The sequence below is a fragment of the Lithobates pipiens genome, unplaced genomic scaffold (genome assembly GCF_037356315.1).
Source record: "Lithobates pipiens isolate NorthernLeopardFrog02 unplaced genomic scaffold, aLitPip1_a1.2 Scaffold_16, whole genome shotgun sequence".
NCBI lineage: Eukaryota > Metazoa > Chordata > Amphibia > Anura > Ranidae > Lithobates > Lithobates pipiens.
This window is the reverse complement of record NW_027507748.1, coordinates 189,946,079-189,965,671: the sequence shown is the minus strand read 5'-3', so window position 1 is coordinate 189,965,671 and position 19,593 is coordinate 189,946,079. Positions and strand designations below refer to the sequence as shown.

Genomic DNA, 19,593 nt, shown 5'->3' with positions numbered 1-19,593 from the left:
ACGTGTGACACATCACTGATCACCACTTCCGATTTCAGGGAGCGCTGATCAGTGACAGTGTCACTAGGCAGAATGAGGAAATGTTTGTTTACATTTCCCCATTCTTCCTTTCCATGAGATGATCCCGCTAACATCGAGTCTGCGGGACCCGTGATCCTACTCACGGCGTGCACGCGATGCACCGCAGCAAATTCAAAGGCACGTACAGGTACATTCATTTGCGCAGCCATGCTATTCTGTCAATGTAAATATACAAGCGGCAGTCGGCAAGCAGTTAAACTCAAGAATTTTTTGTTTTGTACTACTTTTCACCTTTTATGTTTTTATCACTATGGGCATTTCACATGTGATTTGAGTTGTTATATCATAATTTTGTGGTACTGAGAGTTATATCTCTGTTTCAGTAATCAATATTATAGGTTTGTCACTTTTTAGCTCTGCACTATTGTTTACTTGGCTCCTAGTGCTTCCTGGAGAACTTGGAGACACTCAGACACTCGGAAGCATGAATGACGTCACTACCGGGTACAGGGTCAGCGGTCGAGGCATGTGTGCTCCTTCCTCAGCATTGTATGGAACCTCTATCTTGAGAATGTTATGCATACAAAGTGCTTATTGTTTTTATCCATGTGAGTAGTATTCATACTTTAAAGTGTAATACAACCTTTTCCATTTTGATTTTATGTGGAAATTGTGTGCATTTATGGTTGCCATTGATATTACCATTGATTGGATTTACGAGATATATTGCTGAACTCCAGCCAAACAATATGAACTGGATCTCTGCTTGATGGGATTGTCATATTTATGCCGATTTGACTCTGTAGTGGATTCCTCATGTTCTGTCCATTGCTTGTGGTTGGTGGAGGCCCATGTGGTGGTTGCCAAAGTGGATTGAACACTCCCTTTCTGCAAAGTGTCACTGTGGTGTTTTGGAAGACCTAATCTGGACTTTTTTATGCCTACATATGCACATGTGTTTGTTTTATATTTTATATGTTATATTTCACTTTAGTTGAGTTACCTTGTATATTATCATATTTTAGTGTAAGAATTTACACAATTACCACTGTTACATAGTTTGTCTCCACTGCATTTTCTATTATTGTTTTATACATAGAATAACAAGACACTGCTTGCAGCCAAGGGGAGGAGCAAAGCAATGAGGAGACATGCCTTGAGAAATTTCTAGGTCTTAGTTGTCAGATCAGAGAAGGGGAAGGGTGCAGGGATTGCACGAACACATCTGATGAGGGGTGTCCGGAACTGGCAATTAATTACCCATTAATATAGAAATGCCGGCTGCCACAGGCAAGCTACAGGATCCGAGTGAAGAAGCTGTCAGTCTACCCGTGGCCACAGGCATTTTTAACAGCCAGCAACATCTCAGAGAAACTGTTGGCTTTCACCACCAATCACCATTACCCCAGGGACAGGAAGGCAGCCATCTTTATCAGTCAGCAATATCTCAAAGTAGCTGTCAGTCTCAACCGAACTTCCTCAGAGGGGCAGAGCTACTGTGTATTTTCCCTTTTGGGCTGTGGCATTAGACCGCTCACCTAAAGTATTTTTTATGTTGTCTTAAGCAGGAGGCATGTCTGTCTGACACTTGTAGAGCTGATTCTAGATGATGAGATGATAGAGCATAATCTAAGGAGAAGAATCTAATTTACATGGGCTGGCGTTCAGTAATTACTTATTTACTTAAGTATGAATTGAATGCCGGCATGCTGGGTTTACCAGTATCCTATCATCAGCCCCAACATTGGCACGTTGGGAGAGGAGACATTGTTATAGTTTTTATTGCATAAATGCATCAGAAGCGCTACGGCCAAAGTTACTGTACATCATCTGAGCTTGGAAGCAAATTCTTTCTTCGACAATTTAGGCTATCTGTTATTTCTATATATGTCAGCTTAATAATTTTGCTGCAACAGATTTACTATGGATTAAGCAACTTGCAAATTCTTCCCGAACATGACTGTGCAAATACTGTACCCATGTGATATTAATTGCAGTGCAATACGACTATTACTTCATAAATGATAAAGCTGACATTGTGCTAGGAATTTCCAGCTTGCTGAGGGACAGTTCCCCCTATGACAGTGCCTTACAGGTATCTGCTAACATTATTTTTGTCCTAATGGATGGGTTCAGAGCAAGTGGGTTTAATAATGCTGGCTATTAGACTGGGGGCATCTAGTGTCAGAATAAAAGTAATGGGTAAGAGATCTCTGGCGTGATGCTGAAACTGGTTTCCTTGTTTTATCTTTACATTGACAATTCATTTTTATATTTTTTTTTGGTTGGAGTTCTGCTTTAAGTGAATGCCTAGATATTGTCTAGCTACTATAGGCAGCTAGAAAATGCTTGCTCTCATTTTCTGTTTTCTAGTTTTTCTAAAACAAATCTTTCTTAAGTAAGGATACATTAATTACCAGTTTACTTTCAACAAAACAATGTGCATCACTTCTCTACACTATATATAGCAGGACAAGCACGCACCTATATAAGACGCTCACTTACAGTAGCTAATTTGACTGCCACCAATGAATCATTGTTAACAAGCTTACATTTAAGACACTTACTTCATTGATGCTGATTTCAGCTTCCACATACTGTAAACCTTTCTGCAGGATGGAGATAAGAGCGGCAGGTGGCACTAGTGTCCCATTGATGTTAGACTGGCTGATGTGACTTTCAATTCCAAATGTGAATGCAGAGTGAGAGAAACCTGAAAACAAGGAAATCCAGCCATGACATTCATCAAAATAACATCCCTGCTTAAAAAAAAATAATAATAATAACAACAACCTGCTAGAGCAGCAGATTTATAACCAGGTTGGGCACTTTTTCTGTTCCATGGTACAATACACAAAAATGTATTTTATATTGTCATTAACAAAAGAAATGTACTAGCTAATAAAATTCCCCAAATTTACATATTTTGGCCCTAAAAAACACTGCCTATTCAAAGTGAATATTTTTATAAGCAAGCGGTATGCGAGATATTAGCGATTATGTCTTCCAAACAATTATGCCTGTGCAGGAAATCGAAGCATAATGATCATCAGCATTGTAATTGATTAAAATACCTCCTAAAGAGTTAAGCTTGTGCACCCAGCTATGATTTGATGTACAATGTTCAGTATTTATCTGGTGACCAATAGAGCTGAGCAATTTCTTTCAGTTGAAATGCTTTAAAAGGAAATTTAGATTAACCTATGATGCAAAATAAGGATACAATAAAGATGAACCATGTTTCATTAAATATACAGGGTTATTCAAAAAGATGCAGCAGATGTCAACTTTTTATTTCAAACAAACTGTAAGGCCGCGTACACACGGGCGGATTGTCTGTCCAACTTAGTCCTCTGAACCGTGTTTCAGCGGACAATCCGCTCGTGTGTGGGCTTCAGCGGACTTTTTCAGCGGACTGTCTGATGAACAAAGTCTTACGGAATTTCCGAAATTTTGTCCGTTCAAACTTGGTTTTGTCCGTCCAAACTTGGTTTCAGCGGACAGTCCGCTCGTGTGTAGGCAAGTTGGACGGACTAAGTATGGCGCATGCTCAGAAAGGATTTACACGGCCGAAGGTTGCATTGCAGTGTATTGGACGTCGTTTTTCTAGTCCCGTCGTACGTGCTGTACACGTCATCGCGCACGCTTTCAGCGGACTGTCTGCTCATCGTGTGTGGTCAAGTCCGTTCATGCAAATTTTGAACGGACTGTCTGTCGGATTGTCTGACGAACTTAGTTGGCCAGACAATCCGCCCGTGTGTACACGGCCTAAGGGATAGAAGCACATTCCACACATCACTGGATAGAGGAAGGTTCAAAGTTAAAGCCCACCAAGAAGTTCCATTCAATGCCACACGGCGGCACTGTTTCTTGTTTATAGGAAAATGGCGATACCACAGGAGAAGTCATTTTGTGTGCTGCAGTTTGCGAAGTGTGTATCCAGTGCAAAGTGATATCCGCCCTTGTATCAACAAACAGCCTTCTCGTCATAAGCAAATTTACGAGGGGCATAAAAGATTAATTGAAGATGGTTGCATAAGCAAATAGAAAAATGTTCATGCAAGATGGTGCCCCGCCTCACTTTCACTTAGAGGTCCGACATTATCTGAATGACACCAATCCAGAATGATGAATTGGAAGAGATGGACAACACGATTGTGTTTATTATCTGTGGCCTCCCAGGCCACCAGACTTTACCCCTTGCGATTTTTATCTGTGGTAGGTACATAAAAGAAAGCATGTTTTTCCCACGTATGCCTGCTACTCTTTAAGATCTGAAACATCAGAGTGTTGGAGCTGTGAATTCAATAACTAGCGACCAGTTGATTTGTGTGTGGCAAGAAATGGTCTATGGTTTTGATGTCGCGCAACACATAGTGCTTAAGTTGCGTGCATACAGTCTCAAGGACCATACAACTTTGAACCTTCCTCTATACAGTGATGTGTGGAATGTGCTTCTATCCCTTACAATTTGTTTAAAAAAAAAAACAGTTGAAATCTGTTTCAGGTCTTTTGAATAAGCCTTTACATTATTTAATGTACAGAGAAAACATTAATAGCACCTTACATTTGGAATACCAGTTATATACCAAAGGTGAACAAATGATTTACATGGTTTTTGTGCAAGATAATAATGTTTTGTGTTAAGAGAGTTCCTTTTTGAAAATTAAAAATGCAATTTAAATGCTAAGAGGTGAATAAACTGATAGCACTAGAGGATGTAGTGTTTGGTTTGGCATGTGGGTCACAAAGAACCACATCAAGAGTGGGTCATTCTGCAAGTGTTCAAAGCAAAAAAAGGACTATGCTTTAGACATCTCCCTGATATGAAAAATGTGTAGTTGGCTAACCCTAATACTGTAGATGTCAGAAATCTAGAGTCACTGTAAATAGGGGGCTTTATTTAGCTACTGGTAAGCCAGGTTGTGTCTGGTTTGGAGGGTGTGAGTTTATGAAAAACTTTTTTTATCTATACAAATTAGACATGTGCGATTAGTTTCATATGAATCGAAAATTTGTACGAATTTTGGTAAATTTGTACATTCGGGAGGATCCGAAATACGAATTGCTATGCTTCCGAATTTTGTACGAAATATGAAATTTCCTTTACAAATTTCAGATCCAAATTCCTTACCTTTTTTTAAATATGGGAGTGGGAGACTGGTACTGGTAGTTGATGGAAGATTCAGAATCGGACAAAGTAAGAATTTTAGTTAATTACGATTATTCGTTACGATGAAGTTAAAAACCTAGTCAGCACAGCACAGGGATGGTGGGAGCCCCTTATAATGACAAATTCATCATAACAAACGTTCCTAATTGTTACAAAAAGTTAACGAATCGAAATTCGTATTTTGTATGAATCCAAATTGAATTTCAGACACAAATTACAAAATATGAATTAACGGCTAATACGAAAAGGAATGTAACGAAACTAAACAAATTTATTGACGGCGCACATGTCTATACAAATCCAGTGAAATTATCTCTTTTTGTTCTGTTTACAAGGTAAGAAAATACACCTAAGGTGCTGCACAAACACTCCTCCCAAAAAGTGGGGAGAGGACCAAATGAAAAAAATTGACTTTTAGTTCCTCTGAATGAAACATGCACCCTTAAGCCCCTCAACCTGCCTGGATGGGAACCCTTGGTAACAAACTTTTCTACACTGTTGCAGGGCTCAGCACTGTCACGATTCATACATTCTTTATTTTATTCAAAATGTAAAATACACATCAAATGTAATTTAAAACACATCATATACAGTTCCAACTCTCATTTTATACATCGCTTGAAATTGAGTCATTTTCTGATCAAAAACCGCTTCTTCAGGATCTGCACTGCAAACGAGGCTTGTTCATCATGTACAATCAGAGAATAAGCTGGTGTCTAAAAGGACCAACACTATCTTATCTTGTCTCCAATTAGGCATAAAGAGATGTAATATCACAATCTGAATTTAAACAAACAGACCAGAAAGGTGATATCCCTCTAGCAAGTGGAATAAACCTCCAGTTGAGTGAAAGCTTTAAAATGTCATCCGACTTTTTAAATGTTATCATTTGGAGAGGAAGGTCCAGCTGACCACTTATGTGTATCCCTAATAATCACTGTGTTTCCATTTAAAAATAGCCCCCTCACAAATACCTAAAGTGCTGACAGAGTTATTGTCCCTATGTAGCCCTACACATATAGCGTCTAGGATAGGGAAATCTTGCATTTCTTTTACCATCATGGTCCAATTATCGTAACATAAATTACAGTGTGACGTCTGTAGTGAAATAGGCATCATGAATGAAAAGATGTGTATGGAGGGCGCTCTGAATAGCAGAAATTAACAGATAGATGTCTTTCTTGGGGGTAAAATATTCAATGAGGAGTCTTCATGCACTTAGGGCTGCACTCAAAGAGGAGAGCAATCTCTAGTATACAAAAAAAAACAGAAAGAGGCGCCTCTCAGTGCAGTATTAAAACTTCTTCCTCCTGAGCTGTGGCTTCTCCCTGCTGGCTTGTCTGAGATCGCATGCTGCTGACTATCATAAATTCTGGGAATTTCTGACACACACTGGGACCATCCTGATACCAGGTCACCTGCCCCACTTTACTTATGATGCACCCTTTTCATCATTCATCCTGTAAGTGTTTTTAATCCCTTTGGGATACTAAAAGTTTTAATACTGCCCTTAGAGATGCCTCTGTCTGTTTTCTTATGAGTGAAAAGCTTTATACAATAACAATTGCTTACAGAGTATACTGAAACAAAAATTTTAATTAATTACTATAGGCAACAAAGACATTTGTTCTAACCATCTGAGAGAAGCATCAAGAAATTAACCATTGTGTTAAAGCTAAACTACATCTAAAAGTGAAATACACTGTTGCAGTACATACATGTGTACTGTTTTATCTGCTAAAAATACTGTATTGCTACTCTTTTTGTTATTCAGGTTCCTGTGTCAGACTATGCACCCTGGACCTGCACTCCCTAAAACCTCTATACAGGATTCATTGTAGTTGAACTGTGCAGCCTGGTCTGTGACCTGCCCCAGCATTTAATTGGACATTGAAGGAGCAACAGCACACTCATAAGATTATTGCTCTGCTCTTTTTTCCTTTCGAGAAACTCTTTGTGTTAAGTGGCCAACACTGTTCAATCCAGCAGATAAGCTGATGCTGGTGCTATCTCCGCTGCTATACAAATGGTTACAAAAGATCGAAATGGTTTGGAAATTTTCACTGTAAGATGTTAAAGGACAACTTAACGTAAAAAGAAACCTAAAATCCCCCTACCTAGGCGCTTATTTTGTGCTCTATGGCAACAGTTACTTCACCAAGTGTTTACATCCTTGGGTCCAAAATCTTTCTTAGGCTGGCTAAACACAAGTACATTTTCTAACAAATGGTTGTATGAAAATTCTTATCAGTACATCCGATGACATGATGAATGTCTTTTGAAAGTACTTAAAAAAGTTTGCTTTTAACAGTCAATTTGGGAGTCAATTGACTTTCCCAAAATTCAGTTTGACCCCACTAATGATTAAAAGATTGAACGAACGTAGTTAGAACAAACATTTTCAAACACAGTTCTACTATTGTATGGCCAGCTTGAGTGTCCTTAATTGTGCCCCATCTAATGACTTTTTATAGGCTTTAATGGGGCAGTACTTCTAAACTAGAGGCATTAGGAGCCTTAGCAGAATTTAAATCTATAGTTACACAGACATGACCGTCATTGTAGAAGATTTTGGGGTCCAAGGTAAACACTTGGGAGGGGGGTAGGGGTTTTTTTTGTTATAGAAATTGTACTTTACCTCTAAAATGATTGAGCATGGCCCTTAATGCTTCTAAATGATGGATAACAGTCTATTTCTTTAGCAATGTGATTAACAGTCTTTATAAAAGCTAGCTTATATGAAGCGAATACAGTTTTCAAGAGCCCTAGCACAAAAGAAGATATGAAATGGGACCAAGGCATTGTATAAGTCATTATCAGCAGTCTTAATTCCGATGTGATACACGCAATGAATACTGTGGGTCTCTGGCAGAAGACTAATCTGCTTAAAATAAAAAATTTTCTGAGCTTTCCTTGCTATTTGGAAATAATTATATGTCTGGATTTCTTATGAAGCTATTCTGCAACCAAAAACACAGCCTTATGTTTTGATTTGCATATTTCTTATACAGCATATAAACTACACTGAAAAAGCACTGCTGTGTTATTTGTCGAGATAAAAATATAAATTAAGGGAATGCAGTACTTTACACCGCATTGCTGCTATGGTTCCTATTTTCATTCCCAACAGTCATTTGTCTTGAAATGAAAGGAAAACATTAACATTTCTATTTCTAGTTTTGGATCACAGCTATGCTATGATTTTTAGTAGTTCTAATTTTGAGAATTTATTGAAAAACTCCCTTCATTCTTATACTTAAAATTAGAGATCTGATACTGTCCTGAAATATGTTGCAGTGTGGTGTCTTTAGGCATTTTGGTAGTTTGAGTGCCCATTCACAGACGGCTTTCACCACCAGATCAAACCTGACCTCAGACATGGGTGATCAGAGGGTTAACAACTATGGCAAAAGGCAGCCATTCAATGCCAGCAATAACTTTCGAGGTTGTGAAGGTGGACAAAAGCAGCAGTATGAGAACCTCAAGAAAGCATTAATAAAAACTTCATACAGTTGACAATTTGCTTTTGAGGTAATAAATATCTACTCATAGGCATGCACACGGCATGTGTCTGGGCACATCCTAATTACCCTGTGCAGTGCAGATTCCCCCTGCTGCCCAGGTACCCCCTCCATGTCCCCCTCCATGCAGTGTTTTGTGGGTTCCCCTTTACTCCTCTCTCACTGGCTGCTGCAGGGGATGTTTTAGGATGGAGAGCGGGGGAAAGGGCTGGTAAATATGTAATTTATTGGCTCCTTCCTTGTCTGAATAAACACAGTGAGTGATCAGTAACGATCTAATTGTAAGTACCAGACTGTCTTCGTTGTGCTAGAGTAAGAGGCCTTCCAGCATCATCAAATTGAAAAGTAGTGTCAGCAGAGGCAGCAAAATGTAACAGTAAGATAGGAAGCTGATTCTTCATATAGTTGATGTCCATTTTCCATTGAATCATATAAAAACACAGGTAACATGTTTTATGGCAACATACTGGCCACTTCCTCGTGATGGTACTTAGGAGACTGATGAAAGAATATATGGGTATCATTTTATGAAGGAATAGCTTCCTAGCTTGTCCTTTAAATTTGGAAAGCTTTTGCTGACACTACCTCCCAATTTTTGGTTGTCCAAGACATCTTTTTTGCAAATAAACCAGAATCCTTAGATTGCAGTGCACAGGATTGTCCTGATCACCCTACTTAGCATAGTGTGCAAGTGCCTCTGCATAGGGACAACTATGGTTCCCACAGGCTCCTATACCAGGTTGTCCGACCCCCTATATAGAAGCTCAGCAACCTCACAGACATGTGTACATCACCACATTTTTTCATTTCTTATTAAATTGTATCAAGCTATCTTTCAAATTACTACAAAATAAGGATCTCTCCTGTGGCCTTCTGCCTTTTGTTTTTTTCCTCTCTTAATTTTTCGGAGGTTGAGTAGCCTAGTATTACAATGCCTGCCTCTTATATTTCTAGAATTTCACTGCTGTATTTTCAGCTGCTTGTTTATCTTATCAGAAGATTGTGTGATAGACTCTATTGCATAGCCACAGAAAAAAATGTTTTGCTATATATAGCAGATAAATACAAACAATTGCCTTAAAGTAGTGTCTGTTGGATGAAGAAAACTGTCTCAGAAGAGATTTTTTTTCAGTTGTATATTACAATATGCAGTATCATAAAGATACAATACTTGTTTGCTACTTTGGCAAGCAATTTGTTATTGCACAGTTGTTCGGGGCTCCAATGCAGACACATAAGCTCACTTTTTATCATTGATTGACTTGTGTACAACCAGCCTTGCCATACATGGATTGAAATTTAGATTCATGTATGGCCAGGTTAAGTCTTCCAAATGATCAACCTTACAAGAAGTAGCTTTATGATCTTAAAAGCATGTTCCAAATGAATGAATCTTAAAAGGGTACAGATGGATCATCTTGCTGAGAAGAAATACCGGATTTGTTCAGCACTGTGATATTGTTCCATTGCAGTCATGGAGTGTATTTGAGTAAATGAGACTTTTTTAAAGGCAGTTTTATTAATCTTCCAGGGATAGGAAGACCTAAAGACCTAAAAGGTATCTGGGGAGGATTTAGGTGCTCCACGTGATATGATGGAATTAGAAATATCATCTTAAAGTCCAGAACCCATTTGAAGACCTCCAAGGCCTGCATTATTCAAAGTGGACTCCAAGGTTAGAGAAGTCTGTTATTGTAACAACAAATCCTTCAGGTATTCTATGACTAAAATACCTCTGAGGTGAATAAGACCCAAAACTGAAGTTAGGACCTTAGTAAATAGTCTCAGGGATGAGGCAAGGCTGATGGAAGGGCCACACCCTGATAGAGGTAATTGCCAACTGCTGAGCAAAGAATTGGTAATGACTAGGAAAGATAGAAATGTATAGTTATGCATCCTTTATCCCAATGGATGCTAAGAAGTCTTTAAGTCTCTAAGTGTAGCGCCGGCTCCTGAAGAGCACACTCTATATGTTTTGAAATGGTATAATTGTTCCAAATTATGACCTCAGCATCAGTCTTCAGGACTATAGGGTGTTCAGCCTGGCCATAGGGGGCACTGTCTCTTCTGGCAGGCATGGAACCACAGTCTGGTTGGGTGCTTTAAGGTTACTTTCTCTTGGAGCCAGCCCAGTGGGAGTGTCACTCTTGCTGTGCTTTCTGGGAGAGGGTACTTAATATGCTGATGTCACGTGGTTCGGGGTTCTGGTCCAGAAGTATGTTCTGACTCCATGGTCCTGGTACTCCTGACCAGCCCCAGGGAGGCTATGGCCTGGAGTGTGGATCCACCCGACTTTAGGTCTCGGGGCAGGCTAGCCCAAGGCAAGGAAACTAAAGAAAGGATTTCGAGTTGGTCCGGTGTCGTCTCCAGTTGTGGTGAGGCCCAGCAACTTTGTAGCTATCCAGGGGAGGACTCTTCAGAAGAAGGCCACGTACGGGTTGGCTTCTTAGCAAGAGCCTGGTGAGGCTGAGGGACCTAAGTGAATCCAATCTCGTGGGTATCGCCAAACCGGCTGAAAGATCCAGGTATCACACGAGTGTTCTACAAGTCCTAATTTTCTACATGTTCTACAATAATGTCTGTGGCAGAGACTTATTTCTACGTGTTCTACAATAACATCTGTGGCAGAGACTTATTCCTGATTTAAGCACCTTGTTGGCTGCTAGGCCTTGTGAGACTTGAGTGAACATCCAGTTGTGAATGGCTATTCTCTGGATTTATTCAAAGTAAGCAAGTTCTTTTTTACTGACTTTGACACTAAGAGTACCTGAACTTTCCGCCTAATCCTCTGATCCTATACTAAGAGACTGTTCGTTAACTACATTTTTGCAAATACAAAATCCCTTTAAGCGGATCTGTCGTCAGTCTCTAAAGTTTCTGGGCCATCTACCACAGGAAACCCCTAGACGCAAATCGAGGTGAAGAAGGTAACAGTAAGCCCAATCAAACCAGCAGCTCCTTCAGGGGGTTAGTGCTACATAAGCAATTAAGAAAGGCAGTCGCTGACTGACTAGAGTCTGAAACTTTTGAAGATGAACAAATGCATTAAAAGCTAAAATAGGACGAAAGCATCTTTTGGATTTTTGAACTGTAAACTGTTTTGGATAAAATCCTTAAATCTTCAGGTTAGTGGAATGGGAATAATACGCCCTGAATGGGTGAAAGAACATCTAAGTGGAAAAATTTAGGTAGAGGACAGGATCTAAACTGTGCTTTGTTACTTGGTTACTTTTTTTACCTGGTTAACTTCCCGCACCCATGTTCTCTTTTCAAATGTTTTCAAATGTCCCAGACTATATATACACTTATGACTTTTTGACCCTTTTGGTTCTCTAATACTTAATGTCGCCGCAATTGGCTCCTATTCTGCATACTTATTCACCCTGTATGGGGATATTGTTTGCATTGAAAATGTGCAAGTCTCATCCCGACATACATGTGACACAGCACACTAATCTATAATTAAATGTAGATATCTCCTTTGGGACTGGCTGCAGGGTATAATTTTGTCAGGGCTGGGCTCAGCCCTTCCTTCTCTGAGCTGGCCACTCAGCTGTCGGCTAATTGCCAGCTCCTATCTCTCCACAGTTACTCAGCTGTTGATGATATCCTGCTCATCAGTCTTGCCTACTTAAGCCATCCAGTCCAGAAGAGCTCTGCTTTCGCCTTGGACACATCACAGAAACTATCTCCTGCGATCCTGTTCAAGACTTGCTTTGCTGACATTCCTACTGGCTCCAGATCCTGCTTGCTATTCCACTACATTGATCCCTGACTATCGGTTACGGTTACTGAACTTTGGCTATGTTTTGACTACGGTTGTTCTTTTTACTTTTATTATTAAGCTAGTGTGATTTAACTGTAATTCTGTCTTGGTCTGATTTCATGGTTTCTGACACATTTAGACAGTAGTTCTTCAATTTAGTATGACATGTGCCCTGTGTGTAATGTTATCAAATGTATTGCAGACCGGTGTGTAATAACTATCATGATATGCTGTATAACATTGACCTCGATCATGATAAGACCTTTTTTTCCAATTAGATTCTACATGTTTTTAAAATTTCCCACTGGGAAAGGGTATTGTGGCATTTCACAGACCACATGTAGGTTATCTGTATGCATGTACTCATCAAAGATATATACACATTCCTAGTCCTATGCATAGATTGGTGTTTTTCAATAATGTAAATTGTCAATGTACCTTATGCATCTATAGTAAGATGTTGCCAATATCCAATCAAACATTTTAGAAAGTATATGTTTGTACATCTCATTATTAACTCTTATAAACAACTATTTGGTTCTTTAATCTGAGCCCACTTGTTCTTTTGACTTTTGGGGATCATGTCTTGACACAAAATGTTCAAGTTTTTAGCTCATTTGGACTTTGCAATAAGTAATCAAGTCTTGACTTTGTAGGTACAGTAGGTCTACTTCTGTGTGCAGTCATTTGGAAACATAGGGATTAATTTACTAATGGCAAATAAGCTGTTCATATTGCAAGGGAATTTTTCATTTTGCAAGGGAATTTCACTTGGTTTAGCGAATGTGCTAAAAATTCACTCTGCAGGAAACACTTCCAAACCACAGACAAATATAAGGCATTCTTTCCCCACTACGTAGGGATACTTTAATTAACTTATAGAACTAAGAGATGCGATGTCGCGGGGGGGGGGGGGGCACCCACCTCCTCTCTCTTTTCCCCCTTATACCCCTACTTCTGATAGTCTTCCATCCCATACCCCTCTCTCCTTTACCCTCTCCTGCCTACCCAATTAAACATTGAATACGTTTGTTGATATGCTATGACGATCTTTGTTTAGCACTGTTCTATTAGCCACGACCATCACAGCATTGAAAATATGTTGCCTTTCATGCGATTTGAAAGGGTCGTGGCAGCACTTTTTGTACTTGATGTTTACCTGTTTCGCATGTGTGTATGCTATGCATCTTTCAATAAAATCTTTTATGGAAAAAAAATAAAATAAATTCACTCTGCACAGTATACTCATTCACATGCAAGGAAATTAAAAATACAGTATTTTTGCTTGCACATGATTGGATGATAGAAGTAAGCAGAGTTTCAAGCTAATCGAAATGGCTCTTTACAAAGTAAAGACTATATGGGTTTGATTTGCCTTTAGTAAATCAACCCCATGAAGTCTAATTTTGCCAAGCTATGTTGTATTACTAAATGTGAACTTTTGAAGTACAAGCTTATTCAGCACATATGACAAATATTTATTTCCAAAAGCAATGTAAATTAATTTACTGAATTAGAGTATGCGTCTATCTGACAGATTATACAGTGGTGTGAAAAAGTGTTTGCCCCCTTCCTCATTTCCTGTTCCTTTGCATGTTTGTCACACTTAAGTGTTTCGGAACATCAAACCAATTTAAACAATAGTCAAGGACAACACAAGTAAACACAAAATGCAATTTGTAAATGAAGGTGTTTATTATTAAAGGTGAAAAAAATCCAAACCATCATGGCCCTGTGTGAAAAAGTGATTGCCCCCTAAACCTAATAACTGGTTGGGCCACCCTTAGCAGCAACAACTGCAACCAAGCGTTTGCGATAACGTGCAATGAGGCTTTTACAGCATCCTGGAGGAATTTTGGCCCACTCATCTTTGCAGAATTGTCCTAATTCAGTTACATTAGAGGGTTTTCGAGCATGAACGGCCTTTTTAAGGTCATACCACAACATCTCAATAGGATTCAGGTCAGGACTTTGGCTAGGCCACTCCAAAGTCTTCATTTTGTTTTTCTTCAGCCATTCGGTGGTGGACTTGCTGGTGTGTTTAGGATCATTGTCCTGCTGCAGAACCCAAGTTCGTTTCAGCTTGAGTACATGAACAGATGGTCGGACATTCTCCTTCAGGATCTCTTGGTAGACAGCAGAATTCATAGTTCCTTTTATCACGGCAAGTCTTCCAGGTCCTGAAGCAGCAAAACAGCCCCAGACCATCACACTACCACCACCATATTTTACTGTTGGTATAATGTTCTTTTTATGAAATGCAGTGTTCCTTCTACGCCAGATATACTTGGACACACACCTTCCAAAGAGTTCCACTTTTGTCTCATCGGTCCACAGAATGTTGTCCCAAAAGTCTTGGGGATCATCAAGATGTGTTGTGGAGAAATTGAGACAAGCTTTGATGTTCTTTTTGCTCAGCAGTGGTTTTCTCCTTGGAACTCTGCCATGCAGGCCATTTTTGCCCAGTCTTTTCCTGATGGTGGAGGCATGAACGCTGACCTTAACTGAGGCAAGTGAGGCCTGCAGTTCCTTGGACGTTGTTGTGGGGTCTTTTGTGACCTCTTGGATGAGTCGTTGCTGCGCTCTTGGGGTAATTTTGGGCGGCCTGCCACTCCTGGGAAGGTTCACCACTGTTCCATGTCTTCGCCATTTGTGGATAATGGCTCTCACTGTGGTTCGCTGGATTCCCAAAGCTTTGGAAATGGCTTTATAACCCTTTCCAGACTGATAGATCTCAATTACTTTCTTTCTCAATTGTTCCTGAATTTCTTTGGGTCTCGGCATGATGTGTAGCTTTTAAGGATCTTCTGGTGGACCTTACTGTGTCAAGCAGCTCCTATTTAAGTGATGCCTTGATTGTGAACAGGTGTGGCAATAATCAGGCCTGGGTGTGGCTAGAGAAATTGAACTCAGGTGTGGACAACCACAGTTATAGTATGTTTTAACAAGGGGGGCAATCACTTTTTCACACAGGGCCATGATGGTTTGGATTTTTTTTCACCTTTAATAATAAACACCTTCATTTACAAATTGCATTTTGTGTTTACTTGTGTTGTCCTTGACTATTGTTTAAATTGGTTTGATGTTCCGAAACACTTAAGTGTGACAAACATGCAAAGGAACAGGAAATGAGGAAGGGGCAAACACTTTTTCACACCACTGTATATATGTATGTGATAGATGCTTTGGCAAAGGTAATGTTGTAATGCATTCTATTGTCTGCTATGTGAAACCAGCAAAACCAGAGAACTTTATGTAGCTCATAGGGTCAGATTTAAGGCATGAACAGTTGCCATGGGGTTCCAGTGTTTTAATCCAGCCTCAGTTTGTCAGATTGCTAGTGGGGCACTTGACATGGAGGAGTAAAGATCTACAAATTACTTAAATTAATAAAACAGAATTTTTGCTTGCACATAATTAGATGACCTAAGGGAATGCAGCCTTGTTTTATTCTGTAAAGCATTTGTAAATCCAAAAAACACATTTATCATAAAAGACTCTCAGAAAAAAATTGTTCAAATGTAATGCCTTTTATTGAATATTTTTCAGGATGGAAAAATACTTTATGATCCTGACAGTTATACCAACTTCCTTCTTCAACAATTTGAAAGTTGATTTAGACTGTGCAGCATCATCACATTGTGCATGCTCCTGTTTCTAAAAACACTTAATGTTGTGCCCTGTGTACCATGTCCAACTCTATCTTCCAGCAGTCCAAATTATAAGCAGCATTGTCTGTCAGGATGTATTAAGTACATGATTGACCACAGTTCCTGCATCCAACTGTGCTGCTTTACACTTTACACCTGATATCCTCTCTAGTGATTTATTGTTATTTATCCTCAAAAAAAGCAATCCCTTAACAAAGTGTACAATTGTAATGTGCAAGATAAACTTTCTTTATAATGTTTAGGCAAGGCATGCAATCTCTTTTTATACACACAGGGGGCAGAGGATGGAAATAAGCAGCAGTGATGTCACCAGGATACATTACGTGCTGTCTCATCTACAAACCTGGACTGTACAGAGTGATGGAGAGGGAAAAGCAATCTTGTGACCTTCACAAATAATGAAAGGTATTTTTGCTATTCATTTTACTGTGTTTAACCCCATGATGCATACGTACCACATATATGCAGCCCCACTGCACTGGGCTTTTTTCCGTGGGGCTGCATATATGCGTATATCCCTTTTGCTGGGAGCACATCACACAGTGCACTCCCAGCATAGAGGCCGCAGTCTCGCTGAGTGCCCCAGGTCCTGTACCATTGATCGGGTCCCAAAATTCCCGATTCCGGGTAACCTGATTGCTGTGGTATCCTCTGATTGGCTACCACAGTGATCAGTCAATGTGAAGCTCGTCCCTGTGTTTCACTCGTTGTAAACAGAGAGGAAAGATACAATGTATCTTTCTTTCTCCTTTCAGAAAGAGAGAAAAAAATGTGTAAAAATAAATAAATAGAAGAATAAATAATAAAAAATAAAATAAAGAAAAAATACCTAGATCAAGATTTGATCTAGGTCAGTGGCAGGGTTAGTGTTTGGGTAAAATAAGGGTCAAAGGTCAGAGTGAAAGATCAGGGTCAGTATATTTTGGGCAGCATTTATTTGTTATTTTTTAAAACTAGCATCAGCATCAGTTAGCGTCAAACATACACATAAGTGGTATTGCTGCGATCTTCAGAAGCAGGAACATTTATTTTGGGTTGATCTTTGGTGGTAAGTTATGGTAATAACAAGAAATATACAGCAACATTTAAAAAAATAAAAATGTCTTTACTATTGTGGGCCAGTTTTAATTCTCTGATAATAAAGCCCAATTTGTCCTGGAAAAAACAAGGTATAATCCACCTGGATACACAAAGTAGTTGTGATGATATGTATGGTTTTACTAGTCCATGTAAAAGTTGCAAAATTGTGCTTAGGCATTAAGATTTGTTTTACTCTTTGGGGTGAAGGAGTTAATGGATTAATTAATTGGGGTTTTTGTACTCAACCTATATTTATGAAGAGAGAATTATGGTTTACAGTCTAAGACAGTGATGGCGAACCTTGGCACCTCACATGTTTTGGAACTACATTTCCCATGATGCAAATGCACTCTGCAGTGTAGTTGGGCATCATGGGAAATGTAGTTCCAAAACATCTGGGGTGCCAAGGTTCGCCATCACTGGTCTAAGAGAACATTCACTTTATGCAGTGAACAATACTGCTTTAGTAAAACAATCTTACGGTATTAAAAATCACTCTACACATTTCCTTTATAACATTGTCTTCTAGATAACAGATGTTATCTTGTGCCACGAATATGCAAAAATGCATCCAAGAAGCTTCTCAGTTAATGTATCACAACTGACATATTTCCATAGCAATTAACCTAATTAGTCCTTTTATTTCTGATCTCTAATGTCACCAATTCAATATTTTAACATGGCACTATAACAAGTCCTTACTGTTGATGACATAATATAAAGTCCTAATTTAAATTTATTTTTCAATCATGTAGCGTGAAAATAAGTTTGTCTTGACATTTAAGTGAGATAAGAGTTTTCACATTACCTTTACACTGTATTTTCTGTTAACATAGTACCTCTATTTTTAAAATACAAGCATGTTGCTATGTCCTAGAAGAGAGCTATGCCTGATGCATTGTAGAACACAGAAAGGCTAAATTGTCTGCTATTTAGGAAGCTGAGTTTTACAAAGTCAATGTTATTCTGTAGTGTTTGGATAATAAATTGTGCTAACACTATATCAGGTAAGACAGGTTTATGCATACGTGATGATTTCTACTCAGTTTCATACATTCTTAACAGCTATAAAAATAATGACTAAAAGAGGTAATCTACATAAAATGTTACTAAAATAAATCCTTGATTATAAGATTGATTTTGCTTGCTGTAAATGTCCTTCATTTGCAAAATAACACAGCAAAGACTTTTAAATTATCCTTCCAATCGCTGAAATGGTTCCCATTATGGCATGTAGGTGACGTATTTTCAAGTGTTATATGGTGCTTGGATAAAACTAGCATTTGCAGGAAGCAGACTACTCTACCCTACTACCCTATTATAAAACAAAGGGGAGCCAAAGATATAACTTTAAAAGATTACAAATAATAATAGTAATAATAATAAAGGTCCAAATGTTAAGTGTACAGACTTGTACTGTACTTTGCAAGGCTGTAGACTTCTGGGATGGATCTTTACCATTATTACTAATATTATTATCTTTTTATGGCTTATCTTTGGCCAATCATGACTTAGGGGGACCTAGCCCACACCCCACACTATATAAGAACTGTTTACATAGCGGCTTGAGTTAGATTAAGCAGGCAGGTTATTCAGTTAGTGGCAGTGTATTTGATATATATATATATATATATATATATATATATAGTGAGTCTAGTATGTGTATATATATATATATATATATATATATATATATATATATATATATACATACTTCAGGTGGTGTACAAAATATCTAATACAGTGTGTATAGTTTCTAATACACTTCAGGCGGTGTGTATATATATATATATATATATATATATATATATATATATATATATATATATATGTATGTATATATATATTTATATGTGTATATATATATATATATATATATATATATATATATATATATATATATATATATGTATATATATATATATATATATATATATATATATATATATGTATATATATATATATATATATATATATATATGTATATATATATATATATATATGTATATATATATATATATATATATATATATATATATATATATATATATATATATATATATATATACATACTCTACATTCAGTGTAGCCCATATATAGAGTGCATTCGGTGGTGTATAGTGTCTAATACACTTCAGTATATAATACAATGTAGTGTGGTGTTGCAAGACACAAAATAAAACATGTCCAGAAGGCCACCAAGGAGAGGCAGACACTCATAGGCCACTAAAAGAGGGCAAGCAGCCTCTGTGTCTACAGTCAACAGTGATGGTCGTGGACATTGTGCATCCTCTGCAGGTGGTTGTGGGGCAAGCTTGTCCTTTTCTTCTGCTGCTGGCCATGTTATTGAGCCACAACATG

The 19,593-nt window shown here is 38.3% G+C and overlaps 1 protein-coding gene across 2 annotated transcripts in view; it reads right to left on the bottom strand.

Annotated features, from left to right (window-relative positions):
- TBL1X (transducin beta like 1 X-linked) overlaps positions 1-19,593 on the bottom strand; it is a 475,925-nt gene that overhangs the window by 101,855 nt on the left and 354,477 nt on the right. For both annotated transcript variants that reach the window (XM_077480837.1, XM_077480836.1), the window contains one exon: positions 2,589-2,734. In XM_077480837.1, the coding sequence (XP_077336963.1) occupies positions 2,589-2,734 (146 nt within the window). The remainder of the gene's footprint in view (positions 1-2,588; positions 2,735-19,593) is intronic.